Source organism: Abramis brama (genome assembly GCF_963993115.1).
Source record: "Abramis brama genome assembly, chromosome: 11".
Classification (NCBI taxonomy): domain Eukaryota; kingdom Metazoa; phylum Chordata; class Actinopteri; order Cypriniformes; family Leuciscidae; genus Abramis; species Abramis brama.
The window spans coordinates 20840753-20863121 of NC_139973.1; the positions used below are offsets into that span (position 1 = coordinate 20840753).

The window sequence follows — 22369 nt, forward strand, 5'->3', positions numbered from 1 at the left end:
ACGGTAATGTGTACGTTTGTGTGTGCGTGAAGAAATGACAGGGATAGATAGGATAGATGAAGTGACGCATGAATAATAAGAATGTTTTTATTTCTGAATTACATTGCATGTAACTAGTTACTCCCCAACACTGCATACCAGTTTTTTAAGTACCTCAGAAGTACCATATATATACATTCATTGCCATGGTTTATATCAAAGTACCATGATATTACCATCTGACAGCATCACTATACCAGACTAGAACAGTACATTTTTGTAAGGTTTGGAGGTTTTGACATGTTGCAGAAGTGTTTGATCATATTTTCTCACCAAAGCATCATTGTTTACTCTTATTTATATCTGTCACTGTATAAATAGGTTGTTTATTTGTAATTATGATGTTCAGATGATAGCAGAGACGTTCCATTTCTCATGCGGTTACCTGCTGTTCTCTGACGCAAGCTGCTGCCCTTGTGTGCTGAAAGACGGCAGTGTTTAACTGTGCAAGTAATTACGTTTGTCAGCCATTGCTGAAGATATATTCATTCATCTATCTAGAGGTTTCACAAGCAAGATTGAGTTAAGACGACCACATTTTCCAAGTCATGACAGGAAGCATATGGTTGCCACAAATATTTATCATCAAATAGATGGTTTGTATGAACAGAAGTTCAGAGAACAGAAAAAAAAAACAATAACAAGTTTGGTAGCACTTTATTTTACCGTCCTGTTTCACATGTACATACTATGTACTAATTATAGCAGTTATCAGTAACTGGGTTATAACTATAGGTACTAACCCTGAACCTATCCCTAAACCTAACCTTAACCCATGTAGTTACCTTATATTACCAGTACTTTCTTGGACAAGTACACTGTAAGTACGCGTACTGAAAAATAAAGTGTAACCCAAAGTTTTAGTGTAACTACAGAGACAAAGGTGTGTGTGTGTGTGTGTGTGTGTGTGTGTGTGTTTTAGATCCCCAAAGTTCAGTTTGAGATAAGGTAAATTGTTAGTGTAAGACGAGATAAGTTTAAGCGTAAGATAAGAAAACTCCTGCGTGTGTGTGGAGCTTTCTTCTCAATAGGCCAGAGTTGATGAATCCAAGTGAATTCCCCTCACATCTCTGAATTATTGTTCCCTGCTTTTAAATCCTCTCAGAAACAATCGCAATTAACGCAGACGGACTGCGCGTCAGAATTAATCTGGCTTTAGCCCAGCTCTCAGTAAAACTCAGCCATGCTCCAGTCACATCTTCAAATTACCTCACACTCCTTTCTGCCGCAGTTTTTCCCTCTGTCATATTTGATCGATTGTTTGCAGAATTGCAGCGGGTGAACAGTGAGGGCCGAGGCTGTAAATGTTGTTTTGTTTTGTTTTGTTTTCTCTCTTGGTTATTTAGCCAGGTGATTATTGACGTGTGCATAGGCTATTTTTTTCAGTCTGAGGACCTGAAATGATAGTGTGAACTGCAGATGAATCCTGGTAATTACCATGAATATTAGACTTGCAATTTTAAAGGATAAATGAAGCTGGCCATTGTTCTGTGACTACTTTATTTTCTGGACATTTTCCTTTTCTCTCTCTCTCTATATTATTCTCATGCTTTTGTCTTTGTTTTGTAATGATGAAACAAGTTAAAATATATGTTCTTATTAGAAAAACAAATTAGAGCCGTATCACAGCGGCACAACATAATCATTATAATCATCACAATCATCGTTGAGTCTAGTCATGAACTAGTTGAATGTGGTCAAAATTCAGTCATACCTTCTGTCTTGGTAGTTTCTTTACCCTCCATCCTTTGCTGTACAATCAAAGGCAAAAAGCCTTAGTTATTGTATATTATACTATCATTAAGGTCAAAAGTTAGGGGTCAGTAAGATGTTTTGTTTGTTTTGTTTTATTTGTGATAAGTCTCTTATGCTCACTAAGGCAGCATTTATTGAATCAAAATACAGTAAAACCATTATAATTGTGAAATATTACATTTTAAAATAACTGTTTTACTATATTTTCAAATGTAATTTATTCCTGCGATGACAAAGCTCAATTTTCAGCATCATTACTCCAATCTTCAGTGTCACATGATCCTTCAGAAATCATTCTAACATGCTGATTTGCTGTTAAAGAAACATTTATTATTTCCAATGCTGAATGTTCTCAGGATTCTTTGATGAATATAAAGTTCAAAAGAACAGCATTTATATAAAATGGAAATCTTTTATAAATGTGTTTACTGTCACCTTTGATCACCTTCAGCAGTCCTTGCTGAAAAAAGTATAAAAAAATAACGGTAACACTTTACAATAAGGTTAATTAGTTAACATTAGCTAACTACCTTAGTTAACATGAACTAAGAATGGACAATACTTCTACAGCATTAATTACTCTTAGATCATATTAATTTTAACATTTACTTATACATTATTAAAATCAAAGGTTGTATTAGTTAACATGAGTTAATGCACTGTAGCAAATGTATTGCTCATTGTTAGTTCATGTTAGTTAATACATTAACTAATTTTAACTAATGAACCTTATTGTAAAGTGTTACCAAAATAACTTTCTGACCCTAAACGGTTTTAAGTTATAAATTGACTGTGACTGTCTTACTGTCAAATGCTAATTCATTCTATGAATTTAACAACACTGATTATAGTCTGCCACCTAGTGGCTGAATACCGAACTCACAATTTGAATTGTCTTTTGTCACAGGGCCCTGAAGTTCTGCGGCCCTGGTGGTCCTCTGCATGTGAAACTCGTGATTGAATGGGAGAATAGAATCAAAGAATGGTGAGATACATGCTGCTGCATATTTCTTCTTAATTTAAAACCATTGTGTCATTTTCCCGGTATTAGTAAGAGTCTTCTCAGTAATAGGCCTATCATTTGAAAGTCAGATTTCTTGTGTGTTTCATATCTGTTTCAGTCTCTTTGGTAACATTCAAGAGGAAGTTGTTGAGGATGCAGAGAGTGTGAGAATCCAGCAGCAGAATCATGTACAGCAGCACAGCTGCACGCTGGATGAGTGTTTTCAGCTTTACACCAAAGAGGAGCAGGTACTCTTTCCTCCAATCACACTCTGTTTATTTATCTCTTTTCTACTCTTTTCTAGTTACCAGTGTCATTTATGTGTAGATCAGGGATATGTACAGATACAATATATATATATATATATATATATACACTCACCTAAAGGATTATTAGGAACACCTGTTCAATTTCTCATTAATGCAATTATCTAATCAACCAATCACATGGCAGTTGCTTCAATGCATTTAGGGGTGTGGTCCTGGTCAAGACAATCTCCTGAACTCCAAACTGAATGTCAGAATGGGAAAGAAAGGTGATTTAAGCAATTTTGAGCGTGGCATGGTTGTTGGTGCCAGACGGGCCGGTCTGAGTATTTCACAATCTGCTCAGTTACTGGGATTTTCACGCACAACCATTTCTAGGGTTTACAAAGAATGGTGTGAAAAGGGAAAAACATCCAGTATGCGGCAGTCCTGTGGGCGAAAATGCCTTGTTGATGCTAGAGGTCAGAGGAGAATGGGCCGACTGATTCAAGCTGATAGAAGAGCAACTTTGACTGAAATAACCACTCGTTACAACCGAGGTATGCAGCAAAGCATTTGTGAAGCCACAACACGCACAACCTTGAGGCGGATGGGCTACAACAGCAGAAGACCCCACCGGGTACCACTCATCTCCACTACAAATAGGAAAAAGAGGCTACAATTTGCACGAGCTCGCCAAAATTGGACAGTTGAAGACTGGAAAAATGTTGCCTGGTCTGATGAGTCTCGATTTCTGTTGAGACATTCAGATGGTAGAGTCAGAATTTGGCGTAAACAGAATGAGAACATGTATCCATCATGCCTTGTTACCACTGTGCAGGCTGGTGGTGGTGGTGTAATGGTGTGGGGGATGTTTTCTTGGCACACTTTAGGCCCCTTAGTGCCAATTGGGCATCGTTTAAATGCCACGGCCTACCTGAGCATTGTTTCTGACCATGTCCATCCCTTTATGACCACCATGTACCCATCCTCTGATGGCTACTTCCAGCAGGATAATGCACCATGTCACAAAGCTCGAATCATTTCAAATTGGTTTCTTGATCATGACAATGAGTTCACTGTACTAAAATGGCCCCCACAGTCACCAGATCTAAACCCAATAGAGCATCTTTGGGATGTGGTGGAACGGGAGCTTCGTGCCCTGGATGTGCATCCCACAAATCTCCATCAACTGCAAGATGCTATCCTATCAATATGGGCCAACATTTCTAAAGAATGCTATATATATAGAATATATATATATATATATATATATATATATATATATATATATATATATATATATATATATATATATATATATATATATATGTGTGTATATGTATATGTGTATATGTATATGTATATGTATGTATGTATGTATGTATGCATTTTTAATATACTGTGTGTAATATATGATACTGTTTTAGTATATTTTAAAATGTAATTTAGTCTTTTGATGGCAAAGCTGAATGAATTTTTCCAGTCATTATTCCAGTCTTCAGTGTCACATGATATGAAATCATTCTAATTTGCTGATTTGGTGCTCACGTAACATTTCTAACATTATTATTATTATTATTATCATTGTTGACAAGAGTTGTGATGCTTCATGTATTTTGGAAACCGTGATAATTTCTTTCAGGATTCTTTGATTAACCGAAAGTTCAAAAGAACAGAATTTATTTGAAATATAAATTGTTTGTAACAATGCAAATACCTTATTTATTCAGTTCAATTTGTGTAACAATTTTTCAAAAACAACTTTTGGGTTCCACATAAATGACAGAATTTTAGGTTAGAATGACTTAATAATGACAGAATGTATTTTCAACTAGGGAAACTTCATGTTTTATTGTAGGCCTGTCTAGTTATGAGTTTAGTGCCTCTGCAGACACTCTGAAGTGCCCTGTTTCTCTCATCATCTGTATTTGCTGTCTCAGAGGCTAATGTTAAGTATATGAAGTGGGGAAAAAGTTTTCAAGTATATGAAAAAAATAAAAATAAATCAGCATGGACTGAACATGAGGAAAAGTAAAAAAAGAAAAGAAAATTAAACTGTGATTACATGTACATTGTTGAGAGCTCTACAATCTAACATAAGAGCAACCAATTATATAAATTCATATTCTAGTAGAGCATTTATGCTGTTAGGATCTTTAGGATCAATTATCTTTCTAGTATGGTTGGAGCTTTTGATTTCATTTTATGTAACAGTCATAATTGTCCAGAGTCAGACTAAGAATTTATTTCAATGAATTGATTCTGATGGACAATATGCGGTTATTTAAATAGTTAGAAGCAAAATATGCACTCATATGGTCAAAATATTAAATACAAAATGTTACTTTTTGACACTAGCGGAGATTAATGCAGTAGAAAATGTTCTCTACAGAATTTATACTTAATTCAAGGCGTTAGACATTTTGATTAGCAGGACAGACTGCTATTGCATATTCCAAGATTATTCAAGACAAAACTCACTTGGGGAGCAACTGGAGCCAGTTTCCCTCCTACCGTCTTTGTCTCTCACATCCCACATAATCTTTGGAAGGTCACTCTGAATTAATTCTTCTCTATATACTGCCTGTTCTGGGCAAGCAACACTTGATAAATCTTACCCAAGAACCCCTGAGAGTTGCCTCATCATGATTGGTTCCACAAATAATTATCGATCCTCTAACAGTGTCATGTCATTACTGAAGCAACACGTAGGACTTCAGTTATATGTTTTGCAATGCCTGTGAGAAATGGCTGTCCAAGCTGGAATTAAATCATGCCTTTTTTTCTGTTATAGGCTAAATAATATATAAATATTATTATAAATATATAAATAACTAGTTACTGGTGGTCTACAGGGCTTCTGTAAATATTCAATGTTGTTGTCTTTTCCTCTCTGCATGTTCACTGCATTCCAGTCTGCCACAACAGTGTATTTCTGAGACATAAATGTTTTACTGCACCACACCGAGTCAAAACAGGTTCAGATAATGACATGGTTTAGTTGACCATGGAGAAGCACTACATTATGCATGCATTTCAACAAATCCCCAGAAAGAAAATATTATTTATATACCTGTGATGAATCTTAATGAGTATTAGACTGTGTATTGCAAATGTTTGTCTTTGTCTTGCAGCTGGCGCCAGATGATGCATGGAAGTGCCCTCACTGCAAGCAGATGCAGCAGGGGATGGTGAAGATGAGCTTATGGACCCTGCCTGACATCCTCATTCTACACCTGAAGCGTTTTCGGCAGGTGGGCAAACGGCGAAACAAGCTCTCCTCCCTCATCCACTTCCCTGTGAGCGCTCTGGATATGACTCCTCATGTGGTGAAACGCAGTCAGAGCATGAAGAATCTGGCCCCATGGCCTTCAACTTGGAAACATGGGGATACGGACTTCCTTTACGACCTGTATGCAGTCTGCAACCACCATGGAGGCATGCATGGAGGCCATTACACAGGTGAGTGTGCTGGGGTCTCTGATAGTCTTGAAGGGGGGTTTGTTTCTCTATATAAAAACCATTTCTCTTTTATAATTGTGACACAAGGTTTTTGATGTTTCTTTAGCTCTATGTTTGTCAACTAACAATGTCTTGTAATTCAAATATACATTGCATTTTAGGTGAATGTTGACTTTTTTTTTCTTTTTTTTTTTTTAGTCATTTCCACAACTCAAATCTCTAATTATGAATGAATTGTGTATAATATTCATTTTAAACATTTTGGGAATAAAATGAAATTAGGCATAATTAGATAACATTTTATGTTACCTAAATACAATCATAATGAAAATGGCACAACTGAGGGACAGACGTAATTTGTGTAATAATAGATATGTCATGTTCACAAAATAAATATTGATATCGGTTTATGAAGGGAATTTTCAAACTGCTAACATATTAACTTAAAATATTATTTAAAGGAACACTATGTATCTTTTCAACCTTCATAATATATTTCCAAGACTCTTGTGATGGTACATCGACTTACAATAGGTTGAATGACGCGTTTGCCATAGCCTGACGGGGTCTGTATCGCTTTTACTGGCACTGCGTAACTTCAGGGTTCAGGTAGTAACCCAAGCACAAAAAGAACTACAAAATTCGACTGCTTTACGGCATACGTCACTTCCCCCACCACTTCCTCAAATTTGGACGTGAGAGGCCAACCAGCGTTTGTTTTCGGCTTTCGTGCGTATGTTTTTGTCATGGGGGCTGTTTACACCTGGCCACTTCATGCGTTTTCTCAGATCGGATAGCTATCCAATCGTGAAAAGACCAGGTGTAAATGCCCTCCGAAACGCATTCAAGACGGATTTGAATCCGATCGCTCAAACCACTTCAGGAGGAGGTCTGAGACGCATTCCAGACGAAACTGGACAAGTGTAAATGCATCTGGTTGTTGAAACCACATATGTAAATTGTACTCCTCCCAAAAATGCTAAAAAAAAAAAAAAAGAAAACCGTGTGAGAGCGTGTTATAGGCTATATGTTATTGCCAGATATGACGACGCTACTGGAACATGCATCACCGCAGATAAGCAACTGAGCATAGGCTATTCATCAAGAGAACGTGCAAACTATCGCAAATCAAAGTGAAAGTCGCAGACGCTTAACACACAATCATCATCATTAAAAGTAAAGAAATGAAGTGATCTTACCAGGGCTGTTGCCGCTCTCTCTTATTGCGGTCTTTGATTTTGAAATTTTAGCTGATGATCAATAAAATGCCGTACATATCTGTTGCTTTCAGTGACGTGCACTCCATTAAATCTGCATACAGCGCGGGAATTGAAGATCGGATTTAAATCCGTTTCGCAAAAACACATTTATGTGACCAGGTGTAAATGGAATTGTTTTGATAAATCAGAAATCCGATCTGAGAAAACGCATGAAGTGGCCAGTAAATAAATCTCTTATTTGTAAACTTGTTTGCATTCTATGTTGTATGTTGTTGCGCTTGCTTGTAGTATGTCATTTTTTTACATGCTGTTCATTCATCCATTGCTGATAATTAGACAAGTCCAATAATTTCCACATATGTCTAGCTAGCTTTCGATTATCAGAGCTGTTAACAGACTTGCTAACAAACACTCGTTTCTCTTACATGTTTTTTGCGTTATGTTTTATTGCCTACCTTGCCAGCTGAACTCAGGTGTTGTGAGGTGTATTTATCATGTAGTCCTGAGGGATATCAGGCGACGCTGTTGGGGGGTGGGGGGGTGGAGGGGTATTTACGACAGTGCAAGTATTCCAAAGCGACTCTAGGGGTCGCTGTTTGACAAAAACACAATTTATCCACAGTGTGCCTTTAAATGTTTAATAAAATCATTTTTACACATTTACTGATTTATTGATAAAAAAATAAAAACTCACAAAAAATCTATTCACCCTCAACAACAGAGCACAGAGCCTCATTACAACACCAAATACATTCAAATGTGACAAAATCATCAATAGACTTATAATAAAGAAAATCAACCATATCTCTTGATTTCACTAAGTTAGAAAACAAGGCTACCATATTCTGATTTATATTTTTTTCTATTTTCTTTTTCCTACTTAAATAAATGGCCAGTTTTGCTTGGCCTAGAACAAAATTCAGAAGTTGACAAACAAATCTTTTTTTCCTCACATATTTGTACCCCAAAATAAACGTCTCCAGAGAAAAGGTCTCATTACAACTCCTAAAAACATCACTTACAACTAGAAATAAAGGTTGTAATCTACAACAATTCATGAAAGCATGAAAAATGGTTTCTCTATTAGAGCAAAAAGGTCATGCAGAATCAACCTCAGGGTTTAAAACTGAAACAAAAGCGTTGTGTGTGACAGCGCCATGAATGATTTTCCATCGTAAATCACCTGTTGTCTTGGTCAACGGTGGTTTATACAAAGATCTCCACTCAGGTTTTGTGCTTTCATCCAGTTTAAAAACATCACGCCAAGGAGTATCAACTCTTGTATTTAAAACTTTTTTGCTAAACACCAAAACACAAGACCTGTATAAAGATTTACCAGTACTTAAAAAAAGTCTTTACACAGAGATGCAGCATTTTTGAAGAATGGGGAAGTAATCCCTTCAACATTTATAGACAAAGACAAACAAGGAAAAGAGTCTTTGGGATTCGAAACACAAGAACCTTCAAAATATTCTGTTAACAATTCTATTTCAATCGTTTTAAGGGCAGCTTTCCATTTCATGAGCAACTGGGTAACCAGACGAATAGACCTGATTCCCTAGTGTTGAGCTAGAGCTGCTTCATCCTTGAAATCCGGTCCTACAATGTTCAGTAGCTGACTCAGAGTAATAACATTATGTCCAATCAGCACCCTATTAAGTCCAGGAAAAAAGGAACTGTCCGTTAAATCCAACCGCGAGCCATAGATTAAAGGTTCCTCCAGTAACCAGAAAAGAGAAGGTAAGTTCTCTGGTCGTTGAACAACGAAGAGACTCCAAACTTTAAAAGTATAAGTGCTTTGTCCAACCCCAAACCTGCAAAGCTCCGTAGAATCAGGCATGAAAGAGCGCGCCAGTTACAGTTTGATGGTCCATCCTACAGTCTTTGCACAAACTGCAAACGAAAGGCTGCAATTCTGCTTTGAAGATGTATCAATCCTTGACCACCTTCCTCCTTAGGCAAAAACAATACATTTTTCAACTTTTTTCCCCAAAAAAGTTTACCATGATAGCCTGGATTTTTAAAAGCAGTTGCAAGGGAGGATCTACACAGGCAAACTTATGCCATAAGGAAGACACCACCAAATTATTAACAATAAAATGCGTCCTCTATATGACAATTTTGGAGACAAAAACTTCAATTTTTCTAGGCGTCTTTTGACTTTTTCAATTAAACCTTCTCAGTTTTTCTGTACTATTGTCTCCTCACCCAAAAATACCCCCAAATATCTAAAACCTTCCTTTCCCCAATGTAAACCAGCAGGGAGTCATGGTTTTCCACTTTTCCAGCTTCCTATCAGGAGTGCTTCACTTTTAGTCCAATTTATATTAGCAGAAGACAAAGCTTTAAAATTTCCAAGCAATTCAGATAAAACCTGTACATCACTTTGCTTACTAATCATAACTACTACATCATCAGCATACGCTGATAATAAAAAGTTACCATTGCAATTTGGCAAAGATATACCTTGAAGTTTTATTCTTATTTGCTGTAATAATGGCTCTATGGCCAAAGAATAGAGCATACCTGAAAGTGAACACCCCTGTCTAATACCTCTACAGGCTTCAAAAGGAGCACACAAACCACCGTTCACCTTGAGAATACTCTGAACGTCACTATAGGGAACTTTCACCTGATCTATACATTTTTTGCAAAAACCAAAGGCATCCAAAACTCTCCATAAATAAATGTGCTCAACACGATCAAAAGCTTTCTCTTGATCTAAAGATATTAAGCCACAACCTAAATTTAACCTCTTAGAGACATCAAGAAGATCTCTAATCAGGGAAACATTATCAAAGATTGACCTCCCGGGGACACAGTATGTCTGGTCAGGATGAATTACCTGGTGCTTGTAGTCACCACACAGGAGGGAGACCGGCCGCCAGCACTTGATGTCCGTCAGATCACCCTTCTTGGGTAGGAGAGTCGGGACTGCTCTGCGGCAACTCAACGGCAGTAGCCCTCTGGCTAAACTGTCATTCAGTACCTCTATCAAATCCTCTTCAATCTCTGACCAAAACGACTTATAAAAGTCAACAGGCAGACCATCAGTCCCTGGTGCTTTTCCCAGCGCCATGCCTTGCAGGGCTTTAAACATTTCCCCCATGGTCAAGGCACCTGAAATCTTTACGTTGACTTCCTCTGCCACTTGAGGAAGATTATCAAAAAAAAACACTGTCATCCCTATAATCTGGACCCAGTTAATTTTTATATAAAGACTCATAAAAAGTGGCTGCTCTCTTACGAATGTCTTTAGGGTCAGTCAATAATGCTCCAGATTTAGAACGTAAAGCATGAATGACTCTGTTCTGTCCATTTTTTTCTCTCCAAGCTAAAAAAAACCTTGATGGTGCATCCATCTCATTTATACTTAGAAAACGTGACCTGACCAGAGAGAGCACCCTGTGTTTTAACCCCTAATAAGTCAGATAACTGAGTCTTCTTATTTTTTATAAGAGACTCCACCTCAGGCAAGTGAGCCAATTCTTGCAGTTTTAGAATATCAGTCTCTAAGGAGCTCAAACTCAGGGTTACCTCTCTAGTGACATTCTGAGAGTATTGTTGACACAACTGTTTTATCTGGACTTTCCCAAAATCCCACCATTGCTGCAGTGTTCTAAAAGAATTCTTTGTAGTTTTAAAAATATTCCAAAAATGTTTAAAACTTTCTTTAAAACACTTGTCATCCAATAAAGTGGTATTTAAGTGCCAATAAGTACTCCTTGGCTTGATAGAATTTAAACAGATACAACACTGCACCATACTATGATCTGAAAGACATGATGGAGTAATAGAACAACTCTCAACAATACTACCATGATGTTTAAAAACATAAAACCTATCCAGTCTTGCTAATGAAATCATGTTACCACGAACATGAGACCAAGTGTATTGTTTTTGTTCTCCATTAAGCTGTCTCCAAATATCAATTAATTCATGTGTTTTTTTTAACTGAACAAGACGTTGACGTGAAGGTAAATGAGGTTCCACGTGGTTTCTATCCAAGTTGGACTGCAATTAAAATCACCAGCCAAAATTAAATACTCATCAACAGCAACATTTTGTAAAACAGAGGACAAAGTACTTAAAAATAGCATTCTTTCAACAGCTGATGTTGGTATATACACACAAATAAAAACAAATACAACATTTTCAAAAGAGGCTCTTACTTTCAAAAGTCTACCTTTAATAACCTCGTCAACCTGGTTAGAGTGTGGGCTGAAACTCTTAGCAAAAAGAACAGTAACTCCGCCACTAATTGAGGTATTATGACTTAGAACAGCAATCCCATTCCATTCCACTGCCCAATCAGCAGCATTATTAGAATCAGTATGTCTCTTGTAACAGCATAACATCAGTTTTTTTCTGATGAATTACTTCAAATAATGCTGCTCTTTTGTACATATATCTAGCACCATTCAGATTCAGTGTAGCAACATTAGTGTGACACATACTTAAGGAAAAGAAAAAAAAGGAAAAACACTGTCCACAAAAAAGCCTTACTAAAAGTCATAGAATTAAGTTTTCTCACTGTCCTCATTACTAAGCTCAGAGTTAAGTTTCCTCACTATTTTTTTTTAGCCTGTAGACCTCTTTATTTGTAAAGAGCCTCATAATGACCAGAAAAATCACTCTGAGAAAGACAAACACTTGAATCAGATGATTCACTGTCACTTTCCGTGTCATCCTTTTCATATAATGAAATCGTCAACCCTACATAAATAAATAAACATGAACAGAAGTCTAAATCAATAGATGTGAACACACCACTCAGCAAATGTCTGTGCAAAACAGCCTATTGTAGGAACTCTGTGGACGGCCATTGGTACAGTTATGACGACAGCAGCGTGGAGCTTGTGCCAGAGGAGGAACTGTGCACACGAGGGGCATATATCCTGTTCTACCAGAGAAGAAATGTCATCCCTCCCTGGTCCGCCAACAGCTCAGTCAGAGGTCAGTGAATGAGCCTTTGTGGCCACGTTTCAGATGGAGGTTGACTGACATTTTGTTTGTTGCATTGGATCAATGTTAGGCAGGAAGCACATTTCTATTAATATTGCAATGTGAAGGTTCCACAGTCATGGTAAGAATACATTTGGTGTTGTGACAGTGACAGAATTTTGAGGACATGTAGGACCAGTTTTTCTGACTGTTGTACAAGTCGCTTTCTCTTAAAGTAGTTCAGCGCAACTTAAATCAGTAGGGGTGTGCAGCGGAGCCAATATTTGTATCTGTAACAATCTCAAAATTATTCAAATCTGTATTCAGATAAAACAAATCTGAACAAATAAAACTAAATACTTCAATGCTTGCAGTCTCCGAGAGAGAGCGAGGCAGAGAAATATCATGTAGCCTATCATATCAGACAAGGTTTAAAACATTTAAATGGACATAAACGAAGAAAATGTGTATGATTCAGTATCTTAGTTGATTTGACAGATAGCTGGTTTCTGAGAGACGTGCAGATACAGCAACATATACAGCAGATACGGCTATTTGATTTGCATTCGTGTTGCGCTAATTTCATTCATTCGTGTATAATATCATACATGGTTTAAATCATTTAAATAGACATATCAAATAGTAGAAAATGTGTATGATGTATTTTAGTGGATATTACTCTCTTACCAAGCTCTTATTTCTGAAAGAGACTGAAGCGTGGCTATTTGATTTGCACGCTTTTCATTCATAGAGTTTACACTCATTCACTTCACAAACTCATTATTGCGTAGTGATTTAAGGTTTGTGTATATTGTGCTATCTCCTGGCTCATCTGTTATCCAGCAAACATTAGAAGTGACTAACACCGTGTTCTAACTACACGCGACGCGATAAGAGTCCAGCGACAGGCAGTGTGTCTGTCCACACTAGACGCGACGTGACTGTGAGAAGCCACAACGTCAATTAAAAATCACAGCCAATCAGAACAGCGTGTGGGCGGAGTCTCGCGGCAAGTGCACAGCACTAGAGAGTAATCTTGACGGCACTCGCAAGAAAATGGATAAGTAGCTACATAATCAAATTCACAAATATTACACCATTTAAAAAATACATAGGCTACTGAGTTACTAAAACAATCTTTGTCAAATAATACACTTGTTTGTTCACAGTTTTAACGTTCATGTTTCCATTTGTTTAATTTCAAGATCTGAGGTGAATTATATCCATTGTTGCTTTTACAGCTACAAAGCTGGAGCACTAAATAATATTCAAAGTCACATTTCACGCTTTTAACATTAAATAAAGCACATAAACAGTACCTGAGATTATCATTGCACACTTTGTGTTTGTTGTTCCAGCGCGACGTCACAGAAAAATAGAAACCGTTTCTAAATTAGAATCATCGCGTGTCGCCGTCGCGCCTGGTTAGGACAAAAACTCTGATTAACATGGAAAAGATACCTTTTATCGTGTGTCGTCGCGTCGCATGTAGTTAGGACACGGTGTTAGTCTGACGATTATTTTTTTCTGTTATTTGGTAGAATTCGTTATTTATTTTTGAAGCCATTATCCGTGCCTTAATAAGGTATTAGGCTTCGGGCACATCCCTAATTTGCAGTATGTTGATTGCCACAATCATTGCTGACACTGTGTTGTTGCAGGTACCCTTTATACGTAGCTTCCATGGTACGGCCTCACATGTCTTGGGCTGATGTTTGCGGCAAAGTTCCCACTGCATCGTTAAAACAGACACAGTGTCTCATTCCCTTTTCAGGGAACCATGGTTACAGTCGTAACTTGAGACATTTTTTTTGTTGGTTTCAGTTAATTTGACTGGCGGCTAAGATGCCACCACTGGGCATGTGTTACTTGGTCGTCATGAAAACAATAATACAGGACATTATTTTAGTTATTAAAAATGAAGGGGCAGCATATTTAATGTCTTTGTCTTGGAGAAACATGGACTAGCAGCCACTAAACAGTCTTGATTGTTTCCTTGTGCAGGTTCCACCAGCTCCTCCATGTCAGACCACTGGCTCATCCGTTTAAATGGTGACAGTAAAAGAGGAAGTATGGTTTCACGGTCTTCCACAACATGCCCTTCTACCATCCCAGACTCCCCAGAGTCTCCCGTCTTTCAAAATGAGCCCTCAATCGAGAAGGGAGGTGAGTGTACTCTGCAAGTTTGTTCTTATCATTGTAAATAAGAAATGTAAATAATAAAAGGATGTTGCTTGACAGAGATCATAGTTCTTCACTTGTTTTGTTGTGGGCAAGTGTTTTCCACTATGTACTGAGTATTGTGTAAATGTCAGTGTCTTTAGGTGGGTTCGAAACCAGACCTTTTGTGCGAGGAATCCAAGGGCGTAGCGTAAGCATGAAAAGTCCCACCAAGACCAGAGTACTCCCACTGCGATGGTCCTTTGGAAACAAAGGCCGCCACAAACCTTCCTCAGCTCCTGGCCCAGCTCCTGCAGAGCTAGTGGAGTATTTAGAGTCTGGGAGGAGGCCAAGATGCACCAAAGAGCCTATTGTTGCCCTAATGACTCGACCTTCAGATAAAGAAGTCAGTAAAGAAAACAATACGAAAAAACCTGCAGCCAAATCTTCAAGCCACAGCAGCCTCGGACCTCTAGAGTATCTTAAAATACCGCAGGGTCAAGCAAGAAGTAGCTCAGAGAAAGACACAGGCCAACAATCCAGCAGCAACAGTAGACCAAGAGAAGATGGGACTTTGAGTTTGACTAGACGGAGCAGCAGAAAATCAAAACAGGAACAATCGCAGTCCAGAAAGAGCTCTAGTGCAGGGCTCCAATCCAGTTCCCGTGGTCCAGGCGGCTGTGAAACCACACAGAGGAATAACCCAGGCGAGGAGCAAGACCAACCAGAAGAAAAACAGAGAAAGGGACAGGAGACAAAACGTCACGATAGTGTCTTCGCATTTCTCAAAGGTGGTTTCATGAAGAAGGACTCACTTCGGAGGTCTCGAGACAGTGAATCTATGAAAATGGGTGATGCGGGGGTGAAGAGCCCATCTGGAGTTTCGATCTCCAATGGGACACATAATAGAACTTCAGAAGGTAAAGCCGATAGCAATAACCAAGGTCGTAGCAGACTCGGGGGTGAACTTGCAAACGGCAAGGTGAGTCGTGGGTTGTCAGACATCAAACGGTCACAAAGTTCTTCCAATATTCAAAGCAAGGCGGATCTAGGCTTAAGAAGAACAGCATCTCTACACAGAAACGGCACAACAGTGGCCCAGCCGCAGAGCGCGCCCGGGGACAGGAGCTCTCAGAACACTCTGCAACGCACACGGTACAGCACAAATTCACTAGGCAGAAAGAAGGCAGTGCCTGAATCGAGCTTCTGAGACTTTCTTCTCTACACTCAAATATCACCACAGGGTTGCAAATATCTAAAAGCCCAAGTAAGAATTGTGGTATGAAAGGTAGGTTTGAAATGATCACTAAAACCTGGCAGCACACAAACTATGAAGTTGCACATACATTTGGAACTAGTGGATATTTCTGTTCACATGTTTCTGCTTATATGAAGTGCCTCTGAGCCAGAGCTATTTTTCAGATTGTGTTTTGCCACTAGAAGTACATTACACACTGGCCTCTACACCGTGCTTTTGAATTGAAAAATAATTTGCCTCAGATTAGATTTTCTTGTGCCACAAAATAGATTTATCAGCTGTAATGTATGAAGGGAATTGCTATATATAACTTTTCAGTTTCATCTCTTATGATTCTGCAGATTGTACTGACTTGCTGCTCACCTCTCATGGGTTTTCATGACATTTAACAAAGATGTCAGTTCTTGCACTTTCAGTGAATTTATTGCATCTGATTTAGTCGTGCTTTCAGACCAAAATATTAAATTTATACATTTTTACTTTTTTTTTTTGTTTCATTTACACTGCAAAAAAAAAAAAAAAAAAAAAAAATTCTTAATGAGAGTTGTTGTCTTGTTTTTCAGTAAACTGTCATATGACTTCAGAACACCGTAACCATCACTAAAAGTAAATTAATAACATTTGCTGAAATAAGTATACATTTCTTACCACCTTGGCAAATTGTGTTGTTTCAAAGATTTAGATATTTTAACTACAAAACAAGACCAAAATACTGATTAAGAAAGTTATTTTCCAGTGCAGTGTTTAAAGTTTTTTTTTTTGTTGTTGTTGTTGTAGTTTTTTCAATGCAGCATTAAGACATTTGCAAATTCATATCATACAATTTTAAGTATAAAATCACACTGAAACATAAAATATGTGCTTTAGATGATGCTCTGGCATATGTATAAAGATGGCATGTTGACGACACATTGTATTAGACAGAAAACCTTAAGTAATACAGTGTCACTTCTGAAAAGCACACTACCAGTAAACACATTACCAGTGGATCAATCCATATACTAACCACCTTGACTTAGTTTGAAGGTAAAAACAATAACCTATGTAACTTAAAGGATAGTATACCCAGAAATGAACCCCAATGTTGTTCCAAACTCATTTTACTTTTTCACCCATCAATAGACCACAAAAGGAGATGTTAGGCAGGATGTTCATGGTGCTCTTTTTAATTCAAAAAAGGTGAATGGTGACCAGCAACTGTCAAGCTCCAAAATGACCACACACAAAAAACACTAACCCTATAAATCCTACTGCGTTATATTTGATAAATGGATTTCTAAGGCAAGTTCATCAACTAAATCAAAACTAAAAAACCTTCTACATGCCATATGCCCTCTGATTGATAGTTCGTACTTTTTTTAGCAAGTTTTAGTACCTAGAATTGTAAAAATTTCCACCAGTTTGTGTACATGTCTTTTTGCTGTGAAATCTTTCATTAATTTTATATACTAAATGTAAGATTTACCTGACTGAAGCAACTTAAATTTACTTGATTATCCATATGATATTATCCAAAATTATTATTATTTAAAAAATGTTTTTTTTTTTTTAAATGCTTATGTCAATAATGATACAACAGGCCTTTGAGGAATGTCTAATAGTACATCTCTCAATCATCATTGAATTGCATTCAATTATATTTTTGACCCCCAACTACAGAACTCTGATCACAAGACTAAGCATTAAATATCATCTTACTAAGACTTTAAGACCTTATACATATATGAATATGCACTCTCTGAATGAGATTTGACATTTTCTGTGGAGAAGATTATTAGTGAGTAATGGTAGTAATGGTTTTTTTTTCCTCACACAAAATTAGCATATGGCTTGGAATTTTAAATTTATACAACATGTAATATACTTTTAGTGTGCTCTTTGAATTTTGATTGTTTTTTAACATTGACTTTCATTGTATGGAAATGAGCAGTGTGAACATTCTGCTGAACATCTCTTTTAGTGAAGCAAACTTGTTTAAAAAATAAAAATGTTTGATTTATTCATTTTGGGGGGAAATATTACTTTATTATTAATGTGTTCAAATAATGTGGAGCTCTAGCAATACCAATGACTGTGGAATAAAGAAAAGCCTCAGTGTAAGCAGTAAAGTGACCTTAGAGAATAGACAATATCCTTGACACAGATTGTGTTTGGCTCTAATTGCTAAAGCAAAAGTCAGAATATGTCATATTGTCTCCTTCCAGTTCCTATTTGGACTAATTGGGTTTGTTTGTCCATTAACCTGGTGAGTAAGACAGAACTAACAATCATACTTGTGTATCGCAATCTAGCAGCATTTAAATCGTCTGAATGCAGCTCATTAAACACCAATGCTATATATACACACAGCAAAGCTCATCCTCTTGCCAAATATAATATTTTAGAATACATTACGCATTATCAAAGATTTAAATTGATTACTTTCTCTTAGTGTGATTGTGAGTGAATTAAAACTCAAACATCAATCTGAATCAAATTCATGCATTTGTGTTTTTAACAAGACATGAACCAAACTGTAAGTGTCCTTCTGAATATTGTGCATGATATGGTATACCCTAGCTCCTCAAATGTAACATACTGTTTGTTTGTTTATCTCTTTGCAATCTATCTGAATTTCTTCCAACATATGGCTTGGTGGAAAAATGTGCCTCACCATTTTGCAAAACTCCAAAAACCTGCCAATAATTCAATTCACTGTATTTTCTAGTGGCCATAAAACACCAACCTTTATTCCTTTTCACACAAATTATGATTAAGAAGGCAGATTATCAATTAATAAAGACTTATTTTGAATAGTTACTTGCACAATACTATGTTATGACCCCAAAACCCTTTTACCATAGTGCATGATTTGTACACTAATACATTTTGCTGTTTGCAATGCATCACATGACCAGCTCCACATGTAAGGCTTTTCTCACGTAGTAAACTTGCTGGGTATCTCACCTGGTACAGCACTGCATGCGATGCTGAGCACTAAACTGCGAAACGTGAAGTCGTGACACTCGATAAACGCTCAAAGATTTGTAGACGCAAGCTTAAAGGGCATTGCAAATGCGTTTTTATCTCACGTTTGCTTTTGTTAACACTTGGTTAGGTTTAGTGTAAGTGGTATGTTATTTTAAAACATGAAAGAGCATTAAACTTTTAGCGACACCAACCAAGCATTTCATTACCAAACTGGTACCGATATATACAACAACCAACGTAATAAAACCTAGTCAGGTTCGGTTTCACTAACAAAGCAAATAGGGTCAGTTTTCACTTTGAAAACGCTGTGATACACGCAATAAGCAACGTAATTTTGCAGAAAGTTGTCAGGCACATTTTTCCAGTGAACCTGGGTACTGTATGCAGTAAAGTTTGAATTGCACTGTAGAATATGGTTTAATGATTGTTGTAAATTTACAGATATCATGCAGTTTACAAATTGTTTTTATTGACCAGAATAAGCAAAGATATGAAGTGATGGTTTGTTTGTGTCAATGCTCAAACTCTTTCTGCCTAGATGTCCTTAACATAGGATGTCAATTTCAAAAGAAAAACCTACTTTTATATTGCATTTGTTTTGTTTATTACAGTTCTCAAAAAGTTGTTATATACCATCACACCAGAAGAGAGATGATTCAGTTAATATATTGAAAAAATCAAGTAAAAACATATTTTCTCTTTTCAGCTTTATTGAAATCTGTCTGAGAAGCCCACTAAAGGTTTTTGTCTTCTTCTGTCAACATCTAATCATCCCTGTATTCTGGATATGTCAAACTGTTATGTAAAAAGCAGCAATTACATGGCATGTAACAGGATTTGTGTAGACACAAAGGTCTGCTCCCCAAGGGCATTTCTTTTCTTGCACTCCAATGCTTCCAAAGTAATTTTACTTTTCACTATGCTTAAAATAATAAGCACTTGTGCTGACAAGACAATGAATGAAGGAATCTTACCCTGAAATCTTTTTTTTTTTTTGTTTTATGCAACTTTTATAAACATTTTGTACTGTCTTTGTATGTATGTAAGTGTGTGTGTATAAATAAATATATATATATATATATATATATATATATATATATATATATATATATATATATATATATATATATATATATATATAAACAAAATATATTGTTAATCTATCTGGGAACAGCATATATAGGGATAGATTATATGTACAATTCAAATTATCTTTGAATTATTGCACAAGGGTATATGTTCTGCTGTTAAAATGACTACGTACAGTTTTGTGTGGACCTATGTCTACAGTAAATTGAATATAAACTGATATATTTTTGTATAATTGCCAAAATTAAAAAGAAATTGGTACTCACGTTTCTTAGACTCTTTTAAAATTAATGTGCTTAGTATTAAGTGCTTAGGTTAATTTTTCATTAAGCATGGTCATACTAGCATTTATCTTGTTTGTCATCTAAAAGTGTTTATTTGCATATACTAAATGATGCTTATGCTGTCACTGCAATCTGCAACACTTCGACAGTGAAAGTCTCCTTTTGCATTGGCTACAGGAGCTCCAACTCCTGAGGGAGTCTTCACAGAGCATTCAAAGAGCAGTTTGATCCATTCCTCATCAGCATTCACTACCCTATGGTCTCAAACTTCAGACTGAAGACGTCTTGTTGGTGTCATTGTTTCAGTATCTCAGCTGTGTCATAAAGAAATCTAAAATCTGGTATTTATTCAAAAGATCGATTTACATCATTTTAATGCAAAAAGCTTCTAAAGAAAAAAAACTCATGCACTTCAGAACGTTATAATTCTTTCATAATTGTTTTTAATATTATAAGAAGCATAAGGACAAACTCACCATAATCATAGTAAAAGTGCTGGTCTGTTTGCCTGCCCGCTATAGAGAACAATCATCTCAGAGATGTTTGGGACCTCTGAAAACTGTCTGTAAAAACCACACACCGCCACAAATACAGTTGTGTTCAAAATAATAGCAGTGTGTTTAAAAAAGTGAGTAAAGATCTGTATAATAACTTTTATTTCAATACACACAAATGCATTGGGAACACTGCACATTTTATTCGAAATTAAAACAATTTGTTATTACTTTATAGAAAGTGAAGAAAAAGGAATATTAGGCTGTTAAAAAAAAATAGCAGTGTCTGCATTTTTCTTTACAAAGTAAAACATTTACTGTATAAACTGAAAAATGCTTGAAGATTTAGCTTTCTTATGAATCACTGAACTGATATTTAGTTGAATAACCACGGTTTCTGAGAACTGCTTCACATCTGTGTTGCATGGAGTCGACCAACTTCTGGCACCTGTGAACAGGTATTCCAGCCCAGGACGACTGCACTATACCACAATTCCTCTGCATTTCTTGGTTTTGCCTCAAAAACAGCATTTTTGATGACACCCCACAAGTTTTCTATTGGATTAAGGTCCGGGGATTGGGCTGGCCACTCCATCACGTTAATCTTGTTGGTCTGGAACAAAGATGCTGCCCGCTTACTGGTGTGTTTGGGGTCGTTGTCTTGTTGAAACGCCCATTTCAAGGGTATTTCCTCTTCGGCATAAGGCAACATGACCTCTAAGTATTTTGATGTACTCAAACTGATCCATGATCCGTGGTATACGATAAATAGGCCCAACACATAGTATGAGAAACATCCCCATATCATGGTGCTAGTGCCACCATGCTTCACTGTCTTCACAGTGTACTGTGGCTTGAATTCAGTGTTTGGGGGTCATCTGACAAAACTGTCTCTGGCCCCTAGACCCAAAAAGAACAATCTTGCTTTCATCAGTCCACAAAATATTGCGCCATTTCTCTTTAGGCCAGTCAATGTGTTCTTTGGCAAATTGTATCCTCTTTAGCACGTCGTTTTTTCAACAATGGGACTTTGCGGGGGCTTCTTGCCGATAGCTTGGCTTCACATAGGCTTCTAATTGTTACAGTACTCACAGGTAACTTTAGATCTTATTTGATCACCCTGGAACTGATCATTGGCTGAGTCTTTGCCATTTTGGCTATTCTTCGATTCATTCGAATGGTAGTTTTCCATTTTCTTCCACGTCTTTCTGGTTTTGGTTGCCATTTTAAAGCATTTGATATAATTTTAGCTGAGCAGCCTATAATTTTCTGCACTTCTTTATACGTATGTTTCTCCTCTCCAATCAACTTTTTAATCAAAGTACGCTGCACTTCTGAACAATGTCTGGAATGGCCCATTTTACTCAGATTTTCAGAGAGAAATGCACTATACTCACCATGTACAGTACAGTACTGCCTTCGTCCTTAAATAAGGGCCACTTA

The 22369-nt window shown here is 36.9% G+C and overlaps 1 protein-coding gene across 2 annotated transcripts in view; it reads left to right on the forward strand.

Moving 5' to 3' along the window:
- The window catches only part of usp43a (ubiquitin specific peptidase 43a), a 97093-nt gene extending 80497 nt beyond the window's left edge, over nt 1-16596 (forward strand). Inside the window, exons 10-15 of one of the 2 annotated variants that reach the window (XM_084129937.1) lie at nt 2702-2779; nt 2916-3045; nt 6180-6507; nt 12525-12683; nt 14676-14837; nt 14987-16596. In XM_084129937.1, the coding sequence (XP_083986063.1) occupies nt 2702-2779; nt 2916-3045; nt 6180-6507; nt 12525-12683; nt 14676-14837; nt 14987-16041 (1912 nt within the window). In that variant the 3' untranslated portion in view covers nt 16042-16596. The remainder of the gene's footprint in view (nt 1-2701; nt 2780-2915; nt 3046-6179; nt 6508-12524; nt 12684-14675; nt 14838-14986) is intronic. The other variant, XM_084129938.1, reaches the window with a different exon arrangement.
- Nucleotides 16597-22369: the final 5773 nt, after the last annotated feature.